General features: G+C 42.8%; 1 protein-coding gene across 9 annotated transcripts in view; it reads left to right on the top strand.

Annotated features, from left to right (window-relative positions):
• The window catches only part of ABLIM2 (actin binding LIM protein family member 2), a 714,445-nt gene that overhangs the window by 477,204 nt on the left and 210,744 nt on the right, over positions 1 to 26,497 (top strand). For all 9 annotated transcript variants that reach the window (XM_069203370.1, XM_069203322.1, XM_069203330.1 and 6 more), the window contains exons 8-9: positions 12,059 to 12,117; positions 16,042 to 16,119. In XM_069203370.1, the coding sequence (XP_069059471.1) occupies positions 12,059 to 12,117; positions 16,042 to 16,119 (137 nt within the window). The remainder of the gene's footprint in view (positions 1 to 12,058; positions 12,118 to 16,041; positions 16,120 to 26,497) is intronic.

Here is a 26,497-nt window from a genome sequence, read left to right as displayed (position 1 = left end):
CGATTCGGCAATAGCAATTTCTTAAAAAATAAAATCCCTATTAGCGAATCGCAATTAGGGAATGGGACTCCATTCATCCCTATAGGTATGATTGGTTTTGCATTTCTGAATTTGCGAATTCCATTAGGTAATGCAGATCCCAGGGTGCTGGGGGCCTAAGGCCTTCTTTGATGCACCCCCAAAAATATCTGTGGACATGTAAAGTGCACAAATTCCCTTTTTTAATGCATTTTAAAAAATTGCACATGCTTACCACCAAACTTCAATTTGTGGTAATTGCATTTCCTAAATGCCAAATTTGCATTTAGGAAATGCATGATACATGTGCACTGGCGATTACCTATTTAGGTATTCGCCGGGGGGGGGGGGGGCAGAAATGGCCTAATAATAATTTGCCCCCCAGGGAGCGACCCTTGCCTAAGGTGTCGCTCCCCAAACATAAAAAAATAAAAAGTAAACAATTTTTTTTATCCCTGGTGCCTAGTGGCTTTTTCTGCCCCCCCCCCAGGGTCAGATCAGCCTAATAATATTAGGCCAATCTGCCCCCAGGGGGTGCAGAAATGGCCTAATAATGATTTCCCCCCTCCCCCTGGAGCGACCCTTGCCCAAGGGGTCGCTCCCCAAACATAAAAAAAAAATTAAAAAAACAATCAAAAAAATTATCCCTGGTGTCTAGTGGATTTCTGCCCTCCCCCCCCGGGGGCAGATAGGCCTAATAATATTAGATGGCATAGAAATAATTTGCCCCCGAGGAGCAGCCCTTGCCCAAGGGGCTACCCCCCATTACTTCAAATAGCACACAAAAATATATATTCCCTAGAGCAGAAATGCTCAGAGAAGCCTGAAAGGAGAGGAAAGACCTTTCCTCTCCTTCCAGGCTTCTCTGACCCCCTCCACGTGATCGGAGGAGAAATGCTTTTCATTTCTCCTCGGATCGGGCGCTGGAAGCTGAGCTTCCAGTGGCGGAGAGAAGGCCTCTGATGAGGGGGTAGGAGGTGGAAGGGGAAGCGATTCCAGTTTCATCCCTGCCTAGGGGAGGGGTGTGCCTGGCCATCCCCCCGGGGGCCCCTAGCAGGACGAGGTGATCTCGTCCAAGGCACCGGGGAACCGGCGCCTTGGATGAGATCACCTCGTCCGGGGCACAAAAGTGGTTAAAGGCAATGGGGCATATTTAGAAGAAAGTGACACATCATAGATGTAGCAGCAGATTGACCAAACCGGCTGCCGAGACCCCATGTCGTGGGCCTACCACCTAACAGACAGCAGGCTATTGGGCTAAAGTGAGAACGGGAAGCAACCATTTGATATATGTGGTCCATCTGTCAACAACCATCTCTCTTTCGCTGTTGACTACACTATTGTAGATGTTTACCACATCACGTGAATTTTAACATTACCCTGAAAAGTCTTACCAGTTTCTTCTATGCGCTGGGTGTTTTTTTTATACCTTCAATTTATTTTACCTTGTATATTATGCTTAGTACTGCAGTGCTTAAAAGGCACAATTATGCATGTGATAATTTTTTTCAAAGTGAGGTGCGACTTGTACATATTTTTCTTAGGACATTTAAATAATGTTGTGAGACTGCAGTGAGCAATGTGAAACACTTTTTCATAGACCCTGCCATGGTTTGTTGTATTTGTAATGTTGCCAACATTTAAGATTTTGAAAAACCAAATAAACTGACCTCGTGTATTGTGATCTGGTGCTCATGTAAAGCGTTTTAATACCTTTAGGTATAAAACTGAAGATTTTTTTTTTTTCATGTGCGTGCCAGCAGATGGTACACCTAAATCGCGGTCTCACTGGTACAAATTGCAAGATGACATGTACCAACACTGGTAACAGTGACAAGTATTAGCAATACCATCGGAAGTGTTCACAGCATATCTTGCTGGCTGCATTACGGTTTTATGAGCTTGTTATATGACGCTTGATTTAGAGTGCACCATATGGCCAAGTTATTACGTTGCTGCCTGGCTGCTCTTGGTTTATGGACTGACCATTCGCAGCTCCCGCAATGGTGAAGGGGCGGGCAACGCGGGGGGAGGGAGTTGTTGGAATGAAATTAAAAATTCAAAATTAAAAAAACTTACCCGGGCCAATGCCGCCTGAAGAACCGCACTGCTCCTCGCCTCTGCCTGCAGGCACAGGCTTCCAGCCTGCCCTGCGCCAATCCTGACACTGCTCAGAGTAGCATCAGGAATGGCTGGGAGTGCCCAGCCAGGGTGCTCCCAGGCAGACTGGGAGCATGTGCAGGCTCTCTCCAACCCAGCCCAGCAACCGTGTTGCTGGGCTGGAGAGAGCCCTGTGTGTTTGGCCGGCTCGAGACGGCCAGCCAAACATACATGCGCTGTGATTGGGAGTGCTGAACAATCCACCTCATTGCTCATCACCCCTGTGGCTCCACCCCTTTCCCCCCAAAACGATAATAAAAAAAGTTTATTATCGTTTTTGTGGAAATGTTTTGCACCTGGCGCTGCTGGCAGGGGGAGGAGGGTCAACGCTTCTCTGCCTTTATGGAGGAGCCACCCCTGGGACTGACTACCCTGCTGAAGGAGGAGATCATCCAGAAATACACTTCCACTTCACTGAAATTTTCCCACCTCCCTGAGCCCCCAACCTGGGCCAACTTGGGGGCCTCAGATATCCTATGCCCCCAAGTCTGACACAAGGCAGTGTTCCGGGTACCCCATCTGCCAGTCCACTGTATTGTTCCCTGCCAATGAGAGTGCGGTATAGGATTGCTCCCTCCCAGCAAGAGCAGAAACAAAAGCTGCAACTTGCCGGTAAGGAGCATAACAGTGTAGCCAGCTTCCACCGGCACCCAAGATGGGCACCCGTGAGGTAAAAAATGGAATGCTGGCTTATGCTGCATCCAGAATAGGGCAGCGAGGGCCATAGGCCTCCTCCACAGCCCACAATGTTGGTTATAATTGTTGGGTACACCAGGTGATACCAGGGCACCTAAATAAATAAAAATGTGTGGCCTGCTCTTGCTTGCAGGACAGCAAGGGCATGCAAGCATAGAGCTGGTGGGGCCATGAATACAGTGGGTCTCCCCCCGCAATCCCCAATTTTCATCATAGTTGTTGGGTGCCCAGGGTGGAACCAGGGCCCTTAACCAAGAAAATAAAATGTAACAAAAATACACAAGAAAAAGTATGAAATGAGCAAACAAGCCACTCATTTTATATTCTCTGCTCTTACCTTGGAGCACCACCAAGCATTTTCATAAATATTGTGGGGAAATGAGGTCCCTCTGATTTTTTTTTTAAATAACAGTAAAGATCCTGGATCATTGAATGCAGGACCCCAGGAGAGCCTTCCTTTTTTTAAAGTACTGCAAGCTGTATGTTCTTCCGCTGTGGTGGGGGGAGGCATGTGTTTGGTTCTACATCTGTATTTTGTGGCCTGAAGATTCAAATGCATGTTTATGATTCTTTTGATTAAAAATACTTTAGTTAAAATATTTTTTGTGCTATAATTATTATTAAGCATTGCCATGTGTGTATTTATAAGGAATGCGTTGGGTAATGGAATAATTATTGTGGGGATTTTTTGGCAAAGTCAGTAGGTCTGCCTTTTAACGTTTTGTTGGTCTGAACCTTTGACAAAGCCTTACTTTTTTTTTTTTTAACTGTATTTATTATCAAATAGGAAAGTATTACAACAGTTACCTTTTGCATAAAGGTTAGGAAAAGGTGCGTACATAAAGCAATATAGTCAAAGTTGGTTAAAACACTGCGTACCACAATGGAGGAACATTCAAGGCATATCAATCATAAATATATCAATTGAACAGTTGGGTCAGTTGATACAGAAAAGGCAAGCTTTTTCAGGGAACTCCTAAGGGGTGGGGGGGCAGTCATGTGAAACCACAAGTCATTGGTAGCACAGCATGACAGCTCAGGAAGTTTGGCTTGAGTTCCCACTGTCAAAAGATATTTACAAAGAGGTTTGCCAGAATGCTTTTGCCCAAGAGGTTGGGAGCTGTAAAGATGCATACAATTTGTTAGTGGTGTCAGAAAATAGTAGGCTATCGAGCCTGGCTTTGGTAGTGGGGGAGTGTCTGTTGTCCTAATGAAATGCAGTTTCATGCTTAGCTAGTAATAATGCAATGGCAGTGAAGCAACTGACAACTTTGGGGATGTCCGGCACATATCCCGAAAATGCAACCAATGGTTCAGGTGTAAGATCCAAGTCTATCATTTGGGTCAGTAGGCCATAGACAATCTGCCATTAGAGTTCAGTAGAGGTGCACGTTCATGATTGATGGACAGAGGCCGCCCCTGGGGGTTTGGCACTTGGGGCAAGCAGAGGATTTCAAGGTGTCTTGGCCCGTCAGGATACTAGGTGTAACATATGCTCTGCGCAAGAACTTATAATGTACAAGTTTGTGATGATTGGGTGAGACAAGATGTGTTCGGGCACCACAAGCCAGCCATATTTTGTCAGTGAGTGAGTGCCCTAGATCGGATTCCCAAGATTCCCAGGAGCTGCAGAGTTTCTCATTAAGTGGGGAAAGGAGAGCAATACTTGTGTGGTATAGTTTGGAGACCAATCATCTCCTGTCATCAATGGCAATCAGTAAGGTCAAGGGGGGGAACTTAGCAGGGGCCAAGGGGTAGGAGTACGTCGGGATGGGGGCCCAAAGCACACTCTGAATATGCTGCATAACAAAGTGGTCCATATGGGTGGCATCAGGAAAGTGGACCTCATCAGATATGTCAATCACATGACCCACAGAGAAGAGATCCCCAAAGGTGTGCAGTGCGTGTCGTGTAAGATTACGATTTACTAGTTTTTCCCGGGTAATGAGGAGCCCGGGATTGGATGCAAACCGTAGCATGTCTGCCTTATTTAAAATGACACCCCTTTATATTGCTACTTTACATTAAAAAAATCCTCAAAACAAAGTTAACATTTTAAATTCTAAAAGTCACTGAAATTCACCAGTTATAGTTCAGTCAAGTAAGTTCAATGTGTGCCCTATCAGTCACTGCTTCTGACCTCACAAATTACATCACTCGTAACATTTTCTATGACATCACTGGTAACGTGGCTTTTGATAACTAAAATTAAATCATTGATGACAATACTGTGCTTGGCTGAGGTATGAGTTATAGTTACTTGCGTTCATTTGAGTGAATTTTCAGTTTAAAATGTCACGTTTTTACCTAACTATAACTACACTTTAATCTTAGTTTTTTTCTGTGGGAAAAAAGTGTATATATATACCACAAGTCATTGGTAGCACAGCTACCACTTGCCACTGGGTAGCTACAGTAAGTACCAAGTTTATATAGAAAATTTATTTTTTGGTTTGCCAATAACGTTGGCACCGTATGATGAATCTACATGAAGCTTTCCAAAAAAGTCTCATCCACTTCATCTCCTTTGTGGACAGAGACTGCGAAATAAAGGAGTTCCCTAACACATTTTCCCAGGAAAATGAAACGGCGATACAGCAAAAAGGACTGATTGCAATTACACTAAATTTGGCAGAAAGCTAGATATTTGTCAAGGAAGTGTGGTTTTGGTGTAAATCTGTTTAGTAGTTTTTGAGGACTGAGGCTCAGAATTTATGTATATATCACCCTGTGGAGGATGCGACAGACCTAACAATAAGATCTGATTGGCTGACACCACAACAACAAAGATGTTGCTGCAGTCATTTTAGGATTTGTGGACTCCGTCTCCTGTCCAGAAAACAAATTTTTAAAAACGAATTTGATCAGGGTAGGGGAAACTCTGCCCCCCCCTATACCTGCTGAGGGGGGTCCAATTGAGGGAAATTATATTTTTGTCATTTTTTATTATTATTAATTAGGGGGAGAGTGGCACATGTCCACCCCTCCCTGAGCCAATATCAGACTCCAGGGACCCCATTCCTGGGGTTACACTACATTTTTATAGGGAGGGAGCACACAGCCTTTACGAGGCCCCAGGGATTTCATCCCCCACGGCCGAAATACATAAAAAAAATGCTGTGGATGTCCAGGTACCATTGAGGATACCCACATCAAATGTAGCCCATGAGGCCACAAAGGGATCCCCACTGCCCCATGGTCTCTGTCCACTCCCCTGCCTGTAACCATCCTGGGTGCGGCAGTAGACAGCTACATTTGTTTGCTCCAACCCAGCGGGAGCAGCTTTTTTCCACTCCATCCAGGTGGGAGCAAACCTGTGTTCCCTGCCTGCAAGAGCACAGGCAGGGTGTTGAAGTTATTTCTGCCTACAATCTTGCTGGCAGGGAACTGCAGTTTCTTGGGTATGGGGGTCCCTGGGATAATGCTGCTATCGGGTCCTGAGGGAATTGGTCCTTTGGGCCACTGGATGGCTCAGAGAGGGCGGTCCTCCACAAAACAAATGCCACAGCCCCAGGAGATGGGGTCCTCAGGGCCGTATGTGGCCCAATGAGTGGGTCTTTTGCCCCTTTCCCCCAAAAAATTATTCAGCTTACAGGGAAAATGATTCCTAGGGCCAGTGCAAGCGTTAGGGAGGGGACGCACAACTCTGTCAAAAAAAGCAAAACTTTGACCCAGACAGAAGGGGTCCCTGGGGCCCTTCTGAATGTTCAGGGAGGCACCATGTGTTCTAAGTTCAAGCAATACCAACAGGTTTAAAGTCAAGAAAACAACACATCAAAAGTCCCAAACTAATGTAATGAGCAAAAAGTCACCAAGAATCTAAAAATTCTGAACAGGAGCAATGACTTTCCAAAATTTAAAAGCAAAAGAAACCCTAGAAAAAGTAATGTGTCAGTGTAAAGATTCATTTCATAGTTGAATGGGACCTAGATGTAACTTGGAACAACCATTATAAAGCGGAGGTTGGGTATGCCAGGCGAGTCACATTGTTCCAAGTTTTTATCTTGGGGCTTGTACAATGTGAGCGTACTGTTTGGAGCTCAAAGTCCATTGCAAGGCTAAAGTCCAGTACTGGAGTTTGCAGGGATACCTTAAAGTCAGGTATAGCTTCATTAAGCTCCCACCAATGCTGCTGGTTTTGGCACCAGAAGCTCACAGCAGGAAAAAGCTGGAAATCATTGCAGCTTAGATCGCTTCACTACTGAGATACATTTTCCATCTTGCCCAGGTCCAAGGTTTTGCCTTTGCACCAGGTTACTTTTTCTGATTCTCACAATGCACCATTTGGAAGTTGTAAATAGAGAGGGCTCCACAGGATTGGATAACTTTACAGCCAAGAACTGCTGAACCAATTTCCATAGTGCAAAAAGCTCTGAGCTGGATGGACCAGGCTTTCATGCCCTCTTGGACATCATTCCAGTCTTCCAGAGGTATAATGGTGAATAAGGGCCTGATTTGGATATTGGCTGAAATCTAAATCCCATTATATCCTATGGGATTTAGATTTTGGCAGACTGGATATCCAACACTGTTGGGATGGATTTACTTGTCCGCCAATATCTAAATCAGGCCCTAAGTCCTATTTTTCTCACATTGTTGGTAAAGTACTTCCTGGTCACTCCTGTAAACCTGAGATGCTCAGGACACTCACAAGTCAGGGCCCCGCAAGGGTCCAGTCCTCAGTAGTTTTCTTGTGTCAGAAGTCTTTCTTCTTTTTGTCTAATTAAGGCAGGCTCTTGCCCTTAGAGAGAAGCTCCAGCCTCTGGGTACATACATGAGTAAGCAGTTCTTGAGAAGTCGTCTTCCAGCCATCAGTCATTGTCTTAATCTTGGAAGGTGTTTTCCTCCCAAGTCCAGGAATGTTCTGAGGATGTTCCAGTCTTATCCTGTGCGCTATCCATTGACACTCTCCACCTAATCCTATCTTATTTCTAGCAAGTCACTCACTTCATTTTTTATCACATTTAACTACAGATGTTTACATGAGCCCTAAAGTAAAATTATTGCTCCAGTCTCCACCTAGAGGAGCTTTGGTCCCTTTCATTAGCCTCTCCCCTATTTAGATGAGGTGTTTCCCCTTGGCAGGATTAAAACTGGCATCCCCCTTACTGGGGCTGGAGCCAAACAAACGTAGGGCCCTGGGTATTAATTTCAGCAGTTCTTGGATGCCCCATTTGACAGTCCAGCCAGAGCACAGTGGAGCTCACTGGAGCCATATTTACATGTTGATTTCGTTGATAGTATAAAAACTCACTACTATCCACATATGACTTTTAACCTCCAAGGTACTTGTGCATTTTCTGTGCCAGCTTACAATGTCCTCATCAGATGGATAAATGCACTGATTTAGGGGAAAATACAATACCATTTTAAGGACATAGCCCACACACTGTGGCCTACACACTACTGCAATAACACACTGCACAGTCCTAGTAAGGCAAAAAATCCAGAATAACTACACTGAAAAAGCAGCTTTGTGACAGCTTCCATGATCATGTTCCTGCTTACTTTTATTGCCTTGTGTGACATGCTCATTTCCAACACTGCTATGCTAAGACTTGTGTTATGTTGGCCACTCTTGTTGCATTTTATTCCATGATGAATTTCAGTTATGTAGGAAATATTGGCAACATGTAACTGCACTCAACATACTCACTGTCTATGACATCACAGTCAACTTATCTCTAGAACCATCCACTTTCTTCTTTTATGTACATGCCTTTCCCTCCCTATGTGACATTACCATTTCCCAGTCCTGCCTTGCTGTTACCTTCTATGATCTATGTCATCTAGGCACAGATCCACCTAAAGATGAGTCAATTATGCCTGCCCATGTTATTCTCAGTCCTTCCTTGGAATGCTGCAACATAGGTATGCTATTCATTCTTCTGACTACTTTTGCCAGCCTCCACTGCATGCATTAAATTCTGCTCACCTCGGCACAGCCAATATCTAGTCTTCCCCATTGAAAGTAACAACATGAAAATTGTCCAGTTTAATGACACTGAGATTAATTTTGTGTCTATTGCAGTGTTTGCTTTCACTAATGACCGAGCTGAAAAAAATCTCTGGAATACACTTCTTAGTTTAAAGAAGACATTTATTATTACTTCACCATGAGGTTCCTGAGAGAAGAGATTAGTAGGTTGGAGGCACACGATTAAATGTAGTCACAGCAATGAAAGGAAAATATATGAAAGTGATTCTCAATTGCAATGTACACAGCATATATATGTGATTATATTATAGTATAACTTCAAAGCAAAGAATAAAAGTCAAAATTCATCACTGTAGGGCCTATCACTGCTCTTCATCTTTCTTATGCCTGCATGTTGATGACTCCTGTTCAACTGCGAGAAAGAGATTTTCCACCCATACGGGAGGTTAGGCAGCTGACGTCCACTCCTGACTGAAGTCTTGAAAAATTCCCCCTCTCTGCTGCCCAGGGACACCTTTTATAGATTAATTATTAAAAAATGCTGGCTTGTTTAGGTAAACCTTGACAGGAATGTGTCGAAAGTTGGCCACCGTTTCGAGACACGCCACTCAAGGTCAAACTGTTTTCTGCACTAAAGAAAAACACCAAAATTTGCGGTTCCTTATCATGCTATTGGGTACGGTGAGATAAAAACACAAGCTTAGTTTGCCATGTGGAAAAACACAGCTCATCTGCAATGTCTCAACTGCAATGTCTAATGCCACGATAAAGCCCATAGGCAGCTAAACTGAATACAGAATGCAATGTCTAATGCCACGTTAAAGCCAATCGGCAGCTAACCTGAATACAAAATGTAATGTCTAATGCCACGTTGAATACAAAATGTAATGTCTAATGCCACGTTAAAGCCAATAGGCAGCTAACCTAAATACAAAATGTCATGTCTAATGCCACGTTAAAGCCAATAGGCAGCTAAACTGACTACAACATGTAATGTGCTACTGGTGAACATTGAACAACTAATATGCGCAGTGGTGAAACACAAAGTCAATGGTCAAACACAGTTAATGGCATAACATGCAGTCTGTGTGTATCAATTACTTCATTTTCATGGTTCATGCTTGCCATGGCAGAAGGCATGAGTGGAGTTGTAGTGTTCATCTAAAATGAGCATACCTCCTTCTCCTGCAGCTTGATGGGGTGTGATGGTGCAAGAACCTAAAGAAGTTAGCAAATGGTTTCTGTACTCACCTTGAATCCTGTTGTAGCCAACAGTATTCCTCCATTGTGTTTCCTCAGGAGTCCAGAAGCCAGAAGTTCTTTTAATTCCATCATGTTGAAAGAGCTTTGTGCTGTAGTCGCAGTGGCATTCATTCAAGCTTGTCTATTTGCTGGTGGCATATGTCAGTATTTGATCCCTAGCTGTATCTCCATTGCATAGCAGTTTCACAGGAGGCCAACTCTCATTTTCAGGCAGTAAAGTTGGGCATCTAGTTAGGTGCTACTACCTTGCAGTTCTGATGTCTTTCATGGCTGGAGTCATTTTGTGGTCACTCCTGCTTGAGTTGGTCGGACTGGTGGTGTCTTCTTTCTCAGTCATTGTCAACTGTTATATCCCATGGACTGGTGGGTAGGTGGTGGATGGACTATGTGCTGAATCCCTGTGAGGCAGTGCTCTGGTGGCAGGTTGTAGAGATGTCTGTATGTGCTCCAGTCTAGTATGTGAACTCTGAGGGACTGATTCACAAAGGTAAACGTTGACCTGAAGTCTGCATTTAGATCTAAAGTGTAACTTTAGATCTGAAGTCTAAGGGCCAGATTCAGAAAGGTAAACTTAGGCCTGAAGTCTAAGTTAAGACTTCAGGTCTAACTTAGACGTCACATCTAAAGTTAGACTTCAGGTCTAAAGTTAGACGTCAGGTCTAACTTAGACTTCAGTCTAAACTTAGACTTCAGGTCTAAGTTTACCTTTGTGAAGCAGGCCCACAGTGTTGGAGAGTTAAAGCTTCTCAATGTTCTTCCATTATTCTACATGCCTCCCTTGCTTCTTCATGGGACTGGTACTGTCAGATATCATTGTGCCCTTGACTTCTGATGCACAGTCAATTTATGGGTAATGCAGAAGGTATCCTGCATTACTTGGATTTTTGTGGGTTCAGGTACTTAATGGGTTAATTCAAGTTAGTTTATACTAGACATGTTGATAATTGGTTTCCTGTGGTCAGTTTGAAATGAATGCAGGTGTAATCCAAGTGCATGCAGTGCTACCTTTTGATATATTTGTGGCATACAACAATGGGTATGTGCTAACTTAGCATTTCATAAGTAGAGTGGCTCATGGTGAGACTAGATTTACATGTATTAGAGTGTGGTGTCTCCCCATAGCAAGCAGGTTTTATCTCCTATGGTGGCGAGGTCAATTTCCTTAATGTTATTAAGTTGTGCATTGTCATACTTAGCACATTCCAATAGCACTGTGTTTTGTTGTGGTCATGGTGCTGGTGCATGATGTAGTCATGTGGATAGATTGTAGTACTTTGCAAATATATCACCTTTTATTACCTCTTTATGGTGATGGACAGGAATATGGGGTCAAAAGATTCCCCCCCCCCCTAAAAGATGCCACGGTTCAGAAAGATGGGGTCCTCAGGGCCCTCATGAGGTAGAAGACAACGTTTATTTGTATGTATGACACTATGCTTCTTTAGACATTATAAGCGTAGCATGTATAACAGTAGAGTAGAGAGTTTGACAGTGGAGTGTTGGTGTGATTTGCACCACATTGTGTTTGACGATGCTGGCAATGAATCCCCTGCTTTGCGTTGCTTGCTTTGAATCTAGCCTTTTTATGTTAGAGTCGATCGAAAGTAGAGATACCATTATTATCCTCTGTTTGGCTGCACAGGAGGCCTGGGAAAAGCTATTTTATTCTTCCTGTATGTTTTTGTGAAAATCGCCCAATCTACTATCTTTAATATCAATATTAAGACATACGCAAGTAATATGAATGTAGACTGTATAATGTCATGAAGTTACAACTGTCAGTAGCAGATTAAGCATGAAACAACACAATAAGATTTTTTTTATTGCTGTATGTCTCATCTCTTCAGTTAAAATTGGTATATGACTCTGTTTTGGGAAAAAACAAAAATGAACATGTATAGCTTTTTAATGATAACTCATTTTATCGCCACTGTTAGCAAAATAAAGGTAACAAACTATGGTACTGTTCCCTCTTTGTTGCAGCAACTACCATTTGGCATCCATCTTGTAGGCAGGCAGCCAAAGCAGAAGAACGTAGTAAGGTGAGTGTTTTTTTTATTTTATTTCTACTACTTGAATATGTAAATATGCATTATAGTTACACTGTTTACCTTTTGAATGCATTTTATTTTATTTCTACCACTTGAACATTTAATTTCTTGACAATAATTTTACGGTTTGAGTTTCTATTTCTGATGTTAAGGGAACTGCTGCTGTGAAGTGAAAATCTAATAATAGCACTAAAAGGATTCTCAAGATAAATAACCCTGGTGATTTGCAGTGAATACTGCCTCACTTCTCGAAAACGAATAGGCATTGAGATGCATACACTTTGAAAGAGTAGCAAATCTGTATGCTGTTGTTAACGCGTCCCTCTATGATAATTTATTACACATTAGGACTCGTTTTAGGCCAATGAATCTTTTGACCCAGTAGAGAGACACCTTAGGACGAGATAGCTAATCAATATGTCAATCAATACATCAATAATGTCATCAATATTTATTACCACAATGCATTTCACTTTAGTCAAAGACATTAATCAATCCAAGACATCACCATGACCTTGCAGTCATGAATAACCACACCAGTTTAGTAGAATTCTATGAGTTTTATTCCCTATTAATTACAATTCTAAAAGCAGATGCGTTAATCTCAAAACCAAGAAACACAATAGCATAGTCACAATATGGCAACTCTGATAAGATTTTATTAAGGCAAGAATCATAAACATTAGAACATAACACAGCGTGTACATAGATCAACTTTAGCAGAGTGTCATCAATGCGTCAGTTCAACAAAGCTTAGATTCAGTCGTTTGTCTATTTGTGTCAGTTTAATGAACACCTGTCCTAACCACTGATTAGCATTGGCATGTTGGGCTTCATGCAAAACAATTTATAACACCAATTTGGAAAACATCTAGTTATGGTCTCTGTCAAAAGTAAGCAGTTGGTACCTAGAAAGGAAAAGCAAACAGACAAATCACAATTTCATAGTCATAGTTACCCTCCAAGGTTTAGGTCAGCACTCAAGTTCAGTCTTCGTCTTCAGGACATCAATTGATTCGCCATCCGTCAAAAACTCAACTCTGGGGTAAAAAGGGGCACTTCCCTCATAAGAGGCAAAGTGTAAAAATGGGCAATCTAAGGAAAATGATGGCTCTAAGTAAAATCAGCAAAGTCACCAGGCAAAGTGTCAAAGTCTCTGGATCAAATCAACAGAATTTCCCTAACCAATCCTAAATGGTTCCCCATTTCATGGGTTTTTATCCCTTTTTCGTAGTACATTCCCCTCAAATTTCATTGGTTCATGGTTATACCCCACTATCTTTACCCTATTAGAAAACAGATTATGTCATTAATCTTTCACCCCATATTAATTTACAGGCATTTTATTGGTCCATATGATTGACTTCTTCAGAGCTAGCACGTCGGGTATGATTTGATCCTTCTGTAATTCTTTGCACATCTTTGGTCAGTAGCTCCATTGTCTTCACCGGTTTAAACGACCTTGTACATTACTCTAATCTACACTGTCGCATTTTAGCTAACACTTTCCTATAAGCAATATGAATTCCATGAGAACGGATCAACTATGGTTACATTCAACTTCTAGTTGAGGAAAACAAGAGGTCATGTCCTTTTGTGAGTCAGCACACTGCACGTTTAGAAAAACACATTTAATATGAGAGCCAGGCAGATAAGCTTCGGCTCATGCTAACGTAAGGCCTACAAGATTCATTTAGCATAACTGTAATAACATAATCATTAATTAATTAGTACAAAACCATACTTTAATATAATATTTTATCAATATTAGTCATCTTCGTTAGTCCTCGTATACATTGACGGCCACTCCCCGTGGTCACATTTCAAGTGCACGTTTAAGCAAAATGTATTAATACAATTTCTATGCGGCATTATCACACATTAGTTCATAAACATTTCATGTTAATATAGAATATATAAGCTACGCTCTCTCAGTCCCTCCTCTGATGCCGCTCGTCATCACACAAACCTTTCCCTTCCAACCTTTCACTTTCAATTTTTCACTTTGCGCATAATGCACATTTGAACATCTTGTCCTTTGTGTGAGCTCTCCCAGATTTCATTAAACATTTTCTCCCTTTCATGTTCTTCATTTCTCTTACTACGATTGGTCCAATTTCTTCTAATTCTTTCATTAATTTTGCATGCTCCCCATAAACCTAATAAACAGATCAGGACAGTTAATAGACCCCCTAATATTTTTGCAAGCACCCCGTTCCAAATATTACTAAACCAGCTCCCTACTCTGGCAATTCCTTTTCAAACTTTCTCCCACACTCCTGGTTCTTTCAAATCCTTTAAATCTGCACTATCTCTAGTTAAGTTAGTAAGCATACCTCTAATCTTTTTACTATTATCCGGTATAAATGAGCAACAATGACGCTCGTTGAGCATCTTGCAGACTCCGCCGCTCTTTGCTAAAAGAATGTCTAAAGCAAGCCGATTTTGAGGAGTCATAGCTCTTTCCGCAGCAAGTTCAGTATCCATCAGGAGTATAGCTCCTGTAAAATATACCTGCTCAGGGAGCTGGTATACTGGCACTACATGTGGTACACACTGTGTGGTGTATTTTTATGGTGCTATATGGTGGTATTGTATGATTTATTGCACCAATACTTTACACATTGCCTTCTAAGTTAAGCCTGACTGTTCAGTGCCAAGCTGCCAGAGGGTGGGCACAGGATAATTTGGATTGTGTGTTACTTACCCTGACTAGAGTGAGGGTCCTTGCTTGGACAGGGGGTAACCTGACTGCCAACCAAAGACCCCATTTCTAACACACTTTAGCACTGGTTAGCAGTGGTAAAGTACGCAGAGTCTTAAAACCAGCAAAAACAGTATCTAAAAAGTGGAGGGAGGCAAGCAAAAAGTTAGGGGTGACCACCCTAAGGCTGTCAGGTCTAACAGATGTCATAACTACACTTTCACAATTGCCTTATTAACTCTCTTGCTTTCTCAAATTTGCTTGAATATGCCCCATTTGCCAACTCTTTTTTCGAACTTTTCTCAGGGGGAGAACCCACCGAACTCCCCTTATGATGGCTGGGGTCACTCACCACCCTTTCTCGCCACAGGTCACTCATACGGAACTTTTACGCCCCACCACTTTCAAATGTCACCAGCCGCCACTGCCTTACACAGGTCCAGTAGTGAACTGAGGAGCAGGTCTGAGAGCCCTCTTTTTATACCCTGATGCCCTGCTTCTAGAAGTTGGGGGAATTTTCCAGAAGGGTTCTCTGAAGTTCCAGAAATTTCTTGCCGCCTCTGCGCTGGCTCCTTGCTGGCTGCACTGACAATATAGGGTTTGCATGCTACAAATAAGCAGCAATAAAATATATCTTTTCATGCAATGGAAGAAGAAGAAAGTGTCACAAGTATATTGCACCCACTGGCTAATCATATTTTTTTCCACATCTAATTTAAAAAACGTGGCAAAATGCAAGCAAAATCCTCAGTTTTGCACTAGATTGTATTAATGTCAAATAATACTTTTGTGCAACAATAAAATAGAATATATATTTTCATGAGATAGAAGAGAATTGTGGCACATACAAATACTGTACACATATGTTCAATTCTATTGTTTTATAATTCTGTTTGTTAAAGTGGAATAATTAAAGATAAGCATTGTGTTTGTGGTAAAATGCATAGTCTTATGCAACAAATAAGTAGCGTTGGGTACTATGAATATGCGTTAATAGAATGCAATGATGGAAAAGTAAAGTAATACATATGTACAGATTACAAATTCAGGAAGTGCGCCCTCTGCTGTGCAATCCAAGTGCCTCATGACATGACTCTTCGTTAGTATGCCAATCCACAGGCGTGTTTGCAACAATACAGACAATGCAGCTCTAATCGTTGTAAAAGCAGCTTTTTCCATGATTGTGAGTTTGTTTTTTCTTTCTGTTCCAGGAAACTAGAACTTCCTCTGAGAGCATTATTTCTGTTCCTGCTTCCAGCACATCAGGGTCGCCGAACCGAGTGATTTATGTAAGTTCTGTTAATGAGGCATTATGCAGTGTGACAATAAGTGTCTGTACTGAGTCGACTTGCACTTGGCACCACGCACTGGCGGCTCAACAGCTAAGAAACACAGACATTACAGACTGTTATGAATTGAATACACACATTTTACATGGTTTATTGTGTATGTCTTTTCATGAGATGGGTCAGAAGCATGGAATGTTGCAACAGTAAGTGACAAGGGGCTAGATGTACGGAAAGAATAATTGCAAAAAATAGTAACTAACTGACTTATTGCAACCATTTCCTGGCTTGCAAAACTGATTTAGTACATTTTAAAAACATTTCATTGCAGGATACGCAAACCCTGTGATTTTGAGAATCAAGGGATTTGCGAATGCCAAATGGTTTAGTAATTCTGCATTCTCTTTAGGTCTGTTTTCATTTAATATCTGTTATACATTGTATATGTATCCTTTATGGAATAATGTATGTTAACCCAACAGACATATTTTTAATCTCTAGTTTTTTATCCACCTTCAGAGAGCAAACCATATAAATCTGTCTTTTTTCATTAATATATTTGTAGGAAAATTGATTAATATTTGGGTTGGACGAATCCATCATCTACTACATGTCACACACATTAAATTAAATAAACCGGTGCTCAATCCCTGGTAACGTGAAACAAAGCCTAAATGAACACAAACACTTTTAAATAAAGAGAACAATTTTAAGAGTAAAATAAGACATAAACAACCAGCATCCAATAAGGGGAACTGTGAGATATGATGAGGACACAAGCAAAGTCCAGTCCAATATCCAATTGCCACAGATGTCCAAAATACAAAAGCAAAGACATGAATTTTTAAAGATTAAGGCCCTCATTATGACTTTGATGGTCTTTTTCAAAGACCGCCAAAGCCACGGGCGCCAGATGACCACCCACCATATTACGGGTGCTACTGGATTTCCACCACATTTTGGGCAGAAATCCATTAGCAGTCGTGCTGACGGGTGGAGGTGCTTGGGCGGTTCCACCACCGGCCTTCCCTGCCAGATGGAGCCTGCCTGCCGTATTATGAGCAATAATGCGGCGTGGCAGTGTCCTGATGGTGGGGCGCAGCCGGCGGTGGAAGCACCCATTCCCATTCTCTGCCAGACGACTTCCTCCCCAGACCAGGTAAGTCGATCATCTGACAGGAGAGGGGGGTGGGAGGGTGGGGGTGTTGTGTGTGTGTGTGAGTGGGTGTTGTCTGCATGTGTGCATGTATGTGTGTATGCGTGGTTGTATGTGTGTATGAATGTAAGTGCGTATGCATGTGTGTATGCGTGTGTGTATGCGAGTATGAATGTTGTGGTGAATGCGTGTATGGATGTGAGTGAATGCGTGTATGTCAGTGTTGGTGTATGAGTGCATGTGGGTGTCTGTGCGTGTATGTGGGGGGTTGGTAGTGGGTGGCGTTGTACATGGATGGTGGTGGGGGAGCGGGAGGAGGGTGCTGTACATATGGGGTGGGTGGGGGTTTGAGGGGTATTGTGCTTGGTGGGGGTGTCATCTGCCAGTGACACGGAAGACGTTCCCTATCACTGGTAGCCTTTCTTCCAGGGTTTTCATGGTGGTGCTACCGCCACAGAAACCCGGGTGGAAAGGCAGCTCCTAATACTGCCGGAGGTCTTCTGTGGACCGCCGGGTCGGAGATGCTCATTTCCAGCCCAGCGGGTCCGACCGCCCTGGCAGTATGACTGGGGATGTGGCGGGTTGGCAGAGGCCAACCCGCCACCCTCATAATGTGGCGGTCTTCACCGCCAGCCTCTTGGCCGTGAAACCGCCATCTTTGCCCTGGTGGTCAGAACACCACCAAGGTCATAATAAGGGCCTAGATCCCAATAAAGTGCTTAGAAACACAATAGTTCTGTTACACCTAAAAGTGGCATTTTCAAACTAACAATATAAAAACAAACTTCACTAAAAGATGTATTTTTAAACTGTGAGTTCAGAGACCCCAATTCCATATCTCTTATCTGCTCCTAATGGGAAATTACACTTGAGAGACATTTCAAGGCAATCTCCATGTTAACCTGTGAGGGGGATAGGTCTTGCAGTAGTGAAAACCGAATTTGGCAGTATTTCACTATCAGGACATGCAAGACACCACCAGTACATGGCCTGACTTTTAAATACACCTCATCCTGCCCATGGGGCTACCTTAGACCTACCTTATGGGTGTCTTACATGTACTAAAATGAAAGTTTTGGGCACTTGCCAGGTCTACATGGCAGTTTTAAACTGCACACACAGACACTGCAGTGGCAGGTCTGAGACATGCTTACAGGGCTACTCAGGTGGGTGGCACAATCAATGATGCAGGCCCACTAGAAGCATTTGATTTACAGGCCCTGTGCACACCTGGTGCACTTTACTAAGGGCTTACTAGTAAATCAAATAGGCCAGTCATGGATAAGCCAATCACTAATATCATTTAGACAGAGAACACTTGCACTTTTGCACTGGTCAGCAGTGATAACGTGCCCAGAGTGGTAAAGCCAACAAAAAAAGGTCAGAAAAAAATAGGAGGAAGGAGGCAAAAAGTTTGGAGATGAGCCTGCAAAAAGGGCCAGGTCCATCAGTCCCTGTAACCACACAGGAGGTCAGCCAACTAACTTGGTGTCTACCTTTGTCCTGGTTACAAGAAGTCCAGTCCATCTGGGCTCCTACTAGGTCACAGGCTACAGACTCAACCCTGTGGGCAGCAAGGTATTCAAAATAAAAATTTCCTATCTATCAAAAGTGTTATTTTAAAAGGTTCATGCAGAAGGGTTCAAGCTGCTGCTGCAAGGCTACACAGGGCTGAAACACTGTATTCATGTTTTCAGTTCACTGCTGGTGTAGTGGATGTTACAATAAGTGCTGTAGTCTAAAACTAGGATTTAACTTTCCATACCCTGGATGTGCCTCGGCATCAAATACTATTGCCTTATAAGAAAGTTAAATGTACCAATTAGGTTTTAAGCAGATTTTGACATGTTTTAGGGAACATAGAACATACAATGGGCACTGGATAGCAGTGTCCCAGAGTTAAGGTTCATGACAACCAGCAGAATCATCTGAAAAAGGGTGTGACCACCCAAAAATGGTTTGCATTGCAGCAGTACTGTAGTGAACAAGTTGTTTGCACCAGTTGTCACACCTTGCATATGAATAATAAGCTATCACGATTTTTTGTATAAAAATGTTATCACTTTTAATCTTGTGTATATGTGGCTATATATATGCTTGTGTAGCACTCTAGGACACAATGATGTCAAGTTTACACTTTATAAAACAAGTATAAATAAATAAAATAATATATAGGCTGTGGATTTCACAATCAATATGTTTAAATACTTTGTGTGAGCAGTGTAAATCCTGTTTCAAAGAGAACACAGAACCACCCTTCAGTTATTGCGGTCCTTCTTTACAATTGCGACATGTTTGCACTCCGGAGAGTTTTAAAGATTGAAAAATATAGACATGACAAATGTGAGTCTATATAGCTAGGCGCTATCCCACTACACTTTGGCTCTTGGCAGATGATGAAGCAGCTCATCATTTGAAATATTTATGGCTCTTTAGAGCCAATGAGTGATTACAACATTATGTTTACAGATACCTGCATAAATATTGCCACAATTTATGAAACCTTTTACATAAATAAGCCTGATTACAAATAGCAAAATGCATCAGTCATGTATGTAACATCAAAATCTTGATCGCATTGGTCCTACTTATGTACTCTACTAAAGACACTGCAACTACTTTGGCACTATCTCTTCCCCTTCACAATCCAGACCTCTACAAGGGAAAGAGTAGGCAGAGAAGCAGCCACGGCCACCCTGTACTTGGTCCACCTGCACAGAGTCCAGAGAATCCTTAAAGATCCCCAGTCTCAGTAACAGTTCAATCCTGGGCCACATACGAGATGGTCCAATGTTAGTTTTTTGCTCATCCTGACTATTGTAGGGGCTCTGAACTGTGAAGGAGACCAGTCTTTCCTGACCAGCCTTACTCAAACCCTGTTTATGTTTCCCTGCTTCTCTAATACTGTTGTGGTCATCTATAGGGTACTTCAACGCTTATGCTGTAAACTGAAAGACACTTTACAACTTTCCATCTCTTCCATGGCATGAAGCTGCCCATGTTATACAGTTGCTACTTTGGTAATAATACGGCATGTGTTGGATAGCAGCCCTGTAGAGTGTAGGAGACTGAGTGCACCTCAGACTGTTGGCTGCTGTCGTCCTAACTCCTGACTAGCTCACAGTGCCTCACCCAAACCTTCAAACCTGTTAGGGTAAAAGGTGATTATTGAAACCTGAACATAACACTGCACCTCCCCCATGAAGTCTTGGAAACAGATCGTACCCCTTTTACTGAGTTACTCACGCATGCTAAAGCAAGACGCAAAGATGCAAGATAAGTTTTCAATACATTTATTAAAGCAATCGCCATCTGGTTTAAAAAACATGTACTGTGAGAATAAGGCAGATGAAACAAAGCAAGGTAACCAACATTATGATCAGATTGAAAAAGATAAACAACCCCACCATGTTGTGCGTGGTTCTAGATGTTCTAGAGCAGTGATTCCCAACCTTTTGACTTTTGTGGACCCCCACTTTATCATTACTAGAACCCAGGGACCACCACTGAGCCATTCTTGGAATCTGGGGACCCACTACTGAGTCATTAACTGGTAGCCTAGCCGGAGACCCCGGCCTAAACATTGTCCATAATTTGTACCGCAAAACAATACACAACAATACATAAACAAGCTTTCCATCAAACACATACACAAATGATAACACATTTTATTTAATTTGCAAACAAATATAAATAAAACAGTAAAAAGCTTTTCTAAATTAATTGAAGCCACACATCGTCCATATTATATTCTGTTTGATGAACCTGCACTGCTCCCGCAAATCAATTTGAGGATACTAATTTAATGTTTAGCCTCCAATTTCAAATTCCTTGACATTTACTGAACATTTAGAAATTTTCAGTTGTGCATTTAGCCACTTTATTTATATACACTTTATTACTCTGTTAATATTATTTAATCTTCTAAGCAGTCGCAGACCCCCTGAGGAGGCTCCGCTGACCCCCAGGGGTCCTCTGACCACAGGTTGGGAACCACTGTTCTAGAGTTTCTAGAGATTCCTACCTAACCCTATGTCTACGTCTGAGAGCACAATGGTTGTAAGCCTCTAAGGGATCAGCCCCAGCCCCAGCCCCATACCTGGATAGAGTATCAGGAATTGGCCTGTTGTGTAGAAGGCAATCCTCTCAGGGAAGTGGAAGATCAGAACCAGTCAAACTGCTTGCCCTGCAGTATGTGTCCCAGGATGGTCATAACCAGAGTGCCTTCTACCCTCCCTGGGTCAGTGTCTAGTTTATATAATAACTCATGCCACATTGGGACCACAGTTATGATGTAATGCTGTCTCTCAGCTATATAAGCTGGCTCCTGGACTGGCAACACATGTTAGCATATTGTGCACCGTGTGTAACAGCCTTAGGCAAAGAGTACAGATTATATGTAGTGCAAAGGCTAATAAAATCAACAGCTTGCCTTCCTAGAATGAAGCAGCTGATAAAATTTGTAAATCTATTGCTAAAAGCAGTCTCACTAATTGTAAATGAAAACCTGTATAAAATGTGAATGAGACACAAACCGTAAAACTAAGCCAAAACAGGGCTGCCCACCTCGGGTACTTAAAAGGTCCCTCACGACACCCATATTCCAGTGCTAACAGACAGAGAGAAAGACTATGGCACCAGCCTTTTCTTTACAGAACCTGTGATGTGTTAACCATTCAACAGAAGACTAACTGAAAAGACTCACATTTTCATCCTTTCCTTGGTAATGTGTTATATTTAAATACAGGGAAGTATAAATACAAACTGAGATGCTAGAGCTGGAAACATAACAGGTTTGTTAGTGGGAATCTGGGAATCCTTGACATTCTGAAAGAGGCTCTCTTGCTTGTTTATGAACGGGATAACAGTATCTAAAATTATATTCCCCTTGGCTGCTGTATCACTTTGCGGTCATATTGGTGAGACTATGTGAACTTTTCTTGCTGATCTCATATGGAGCATATAATTTCCCTGATAGAGTATCATGGCATGAAGAGAGCTGACCAAGTCAGTGTTCCAGACAAGCATGGTACAGGAGTGCCAGACACAAAATGATGAGGGAGGAATCACAGAACTGGAGAAGCATTTGAGCCTATGTGTGTGAAACCAGACCCTACATAAACAGTCCCTTGTAAGAGTTTATAGTTGAAATAAAGAGTTAATTACAGGGCATCTCTAGGGACTCCTTGTACCCAACAGTGCACCATGAAATCTAGCAACAAAGGTGGTGGTGGCACAACCCACAAAAGTCAAGTGTAAGACAGCCGACGCACCACTGGACAAAATGAACAAGTTGTCTCATTCTCACACTGCTGTGACCCATAATGTGGGTGCAACAGCAAGTGCGACAGACCCAAAGGAGGAAGATCAACCCACCTACTGTTGTACAAGTAATGAAGAAACACAAGGGTCAATGTGCATCAGATTCAACAATCAAAGAAAAGGGGGGTCAAAAAATGGGCCAGGAATCCCCATTGCAGATTAAAACTTACAACCATCTCAAAGTCAGGCAACCTCATTTGAAAGACACAGGCCGTCAGCCTGAAATCAGCCACCCTTATTGGTTATCTTTGGGAACACCATTGTGATGTCAGGCAAGACCATTCAGACTACAGAAGACACCCTTTAAAGGCCAGGCACTCTCAGTACAAGGCAAGGAAGCAGCCATTTGGACCCATGAGACAAAGGAAAGCCAAGCACCACAACTGAAGAGGAACAATACCCATAACAGCTACAGAAACAAAAGCAGACAACAAATACCAGAAAGACAAAAATGACAGATGTCTTCATGGCCATGGAGATAAAACCAGGAAAAGCTTCAGCTTCATATCTCCAACCCCATAACTAGCCGATCTTGACCTCTGGAAGCAACATTGGGCCACAATATTTGGGCTGGCTGAAGGACATCACCATCTTTATCAAACCATTTGGAGAAAAAGATCAAAAAAACACATCCTGTTAACAATGAAGAATCTTATCAAAAAAGAAGTATGTAAAATAATTAATGAGCTGATGCCGGCTCACTTAGCCACAAATCAAAAATTATGGGAAGCTCTCAATGCCAAATTCCTATAAAAAAGAACGTGGACTACAAACGATACATGTTCACCCTAATCTCCCAGGAAAAAGAAAAGCCCATGGGTGAGTTCAACACAAGGCTATATAATTTAGTCAAATACTGTGAATTCAACAAGTTCTCAAATGAGGTCAGTCGGATGCGATTCATTGAGGGCTATCAGTACGAATTGCTCCTACGTCCCTTACTGAGAAACTTGCACAAATGATCAAGCAGAAATCTAAGCAAAAAGGATTGAATCAGGGAAGACTGAAAAGTGAGAACAAACCTTCTGGCTACAGAAACATAACCACAAGAGATCATACAAGATTCACTGCCAACAATCTAGGTCAAAGGACCGGTACAAATGCAAGGACAAAGAACACAGCCCAAAAGAAGACAGAATGCTATTGCTATGGACATATGTACCTGCACAAGGGTGCGTGTCCTCCAATGGGACAAGAGTGCCAGAAATGTGGCAAAGACAACCATTTCAAAAAGGTTTGTAAAGAAAAGTGGCATGGAACACCAGAGAAACCAAAAGAATAGCCAGAGAAACACATGAGAGCTCTTGGGGAAAAATTTAAGTGCCTGTCATCCTAAGCTATCTCGGACACCAGGACAAGATTGAGGAGATCATCATCCAGAAGTTCAACCAGCAGCTCAAAGACACCCTATATGCAAGGAAGTGATGCATATCTTCTTATGGTTGCTCATTATGACATTGCAAGAAAACAATATCCATGATTAAGGGCCTGATTTAGAACTCTACATAAGGGTTACTCTGTCACAACAGTGACGGATATCTTGTCCAGTGAGATCTAAATCCCATTGGACATAATAGGAATTAGATTACGGCAGACGGGATATCCATCACCAGTGTGATGGAGTAACCCATCTGCCGAGTTCTAAATCATGTCCTAAATCTGACAGTGTGAAGCTCCCTGCCTGCTTTATACTGGACAACAGTGCATCATTAAATTAAATCTGCTTCACAGAATACAACAAGATGAAATCCAAACCCTTACTATTGCAACCGAACATTCAGGTTTACTCCTGGATGAACATAGAACCATTTTCATGTTGTTTCAAATTTCCAACAATACTCTTCTACAAATACCACACCATCAACACTATGGGGGTGATTCTAACCTTGGCAGGCGGCTACCGCCGCCCGCCAGGCGGGAACCGCCAAGCAGCCGCCATGCGGCCGCAATAACACAGCCCCCATTCCAACATTCCCGCCGGCCCAGCGGGAATGAGGCCGCAACACAGGAGCCGGCTCCTAATGGAGCCGGCGGTGTTGCGGCCGTGCGACGGGTGCAGTTGCACCAGTCGCACTTTTCACTGTCTGCCATGCAGACAGTGAAAAGCAGGCCGGGGCCCTGTTAGGGGGCCCCTGCACTGCCCATGCCAGTGGCATGGGCAGTGCAGGGGCCCCCAGGGGCCCCAGGACACCCCTTACCGCCAGCCTCTTCCTGGCGGTGTAAACCGCCAGAAACAGGCTGGCGGTAAGGGGGTCATAATCCCCAGGGCAGCGCTGCTTACAGCGCTGCCCTGGTGGATTATCATCGCCGGGGGAAAATCGGCGGGACACCGCCGGCCCCGGCGGTGCGACCGCGGCTTTACCGCCGCGGTCGGAATAGGGAATGAAGCACCGCCAGCCTGTTGGTGGTGCTTCCGTCATTCTTGCCCTGGCGGTCCAAGACCGCCAGGGTCAGAATTACCCCCTATGTGTTGGATGGACTGAGTCTGGCTGTTTGACTTATCAGCCTACTGACAACAGAGCAATTTAAGCTTGTATCTGTTTTCTACGTGGTGAAGAACATATCACTCACTGTTTGCAAATATATGATACACTTCACCAGACAGGGAAAGATAAGAGAGTTTACTGCGAAAATTGCACATCAATGAGCATGTCAAATCAGTGGTCCAGGATAACCGAATAACACGGTTCCACTTCAAAAGTCAGTTGAAGAAGAATTGCAAGATATGATTATGGCAGACATCACTGAAAAATCACAAGGACCGACCTCATGATTAACCCTAATGGTAGTTATCCCAAAACACAACACTGAAGGAAAAGTCTGAGTCTGCATTGACATGAGGCTGTCGAACACAGCCATTTCATATAAATGACATCCGAGACCCCCACCTAGCCAATATGTTCCAGCTCCATAATAGGTGCGGATATTTTCCAAAGTGGACCGTGAAGGCTCTTGGTACAGCTCAGTGTTCACCATGAACCAAGGTCTACTTTGCTAGAAATGCCTCATCTTTATGGTATTATTGGCTGTAAAAATATTCGAGAAAGCAATCTGCAGAGTTATCAGCCCCATCATAAATGTCATGAACTATAGTGATGATACCTTAGTATTGGGACGACAGAAGAAGAAGAATAACATAACCATACCCTAGAGCAAGTGTGCAATGCACTAAGAAAAGACAGCTTAGCTCTGAATATGGCCAAATGTGGATTCCACAAAACATAACTGATATTCTATGAACTTCTCAGTCAAAGGGATGTGAACAGACCCCGACAAACTTAAAGCCCTCAATAACACACCTGCTCCCAAGAACATCAGTGACATCAGGTGTTTTGCCAGGAAGCAAGATCTCACTTACAAAGTACACTGAAGGATTGTCATCACCACATCAGCACTCCAGGAACAAGTATGGTTTCTAGGATTAGATCAAATGCTGGGCTGTCAATGCCAGGTAGTCAACCATGGTACCATGTCGTTACCATTTCCAGTATCCCCACTACCAGAGGGCATCTGTTGCAACGTTGCATTTGGCTTCTTTGACCCACTACAATCAGGCAAATACATATCAGTCCCCACCAGTGTGAAGACAGTAATAATGTGATCCTAGACCAAATATTTGCTGAATGTGGTTTTCCAGAAATAGTCAAGACATACAACTGCTCTCCCTTTAGTGGTCTTGCCTTCATTGATTTCACCACTCACCTGGACTTCCAACGTCAAGAAGCAGCCCCACTACGGTCACAAGCAAATGGCATGGTCAAAAAGTTCATGCAGACACTGAAAAGGAGCGTACAGCAAACAGAAAATACCAGCAGGCTCTGAACATGGTCCTCAGGGCAAATCAAAATACGCGACATAGAACCACAGGTCATTGTTCAGCCACTTGCATGTTTGGCCAGGAGA

The sequence above is a fragment of the Pleurodeles waltl genome, chromosome 1_2 (genome assembly GCF_031143425.1).
Source record: "Pleurodeles waltl isolate 20211129_DDA chromosome 1_2, aPleWal1.hap1.20221129, whole genome shotgun sequence".
Taxonomy (NCBI): Eukaryota; Metazoa; Chordata; class Amphibia; order Caudata; family Salamandridae; genus Pleurodeles; species Pleurodeles waltl.
The sequence above is the reverse complement of the archived record's forward strand: the minus strand, read 5'-3'. Positions and strand labels throughout refer to the sequence as shown.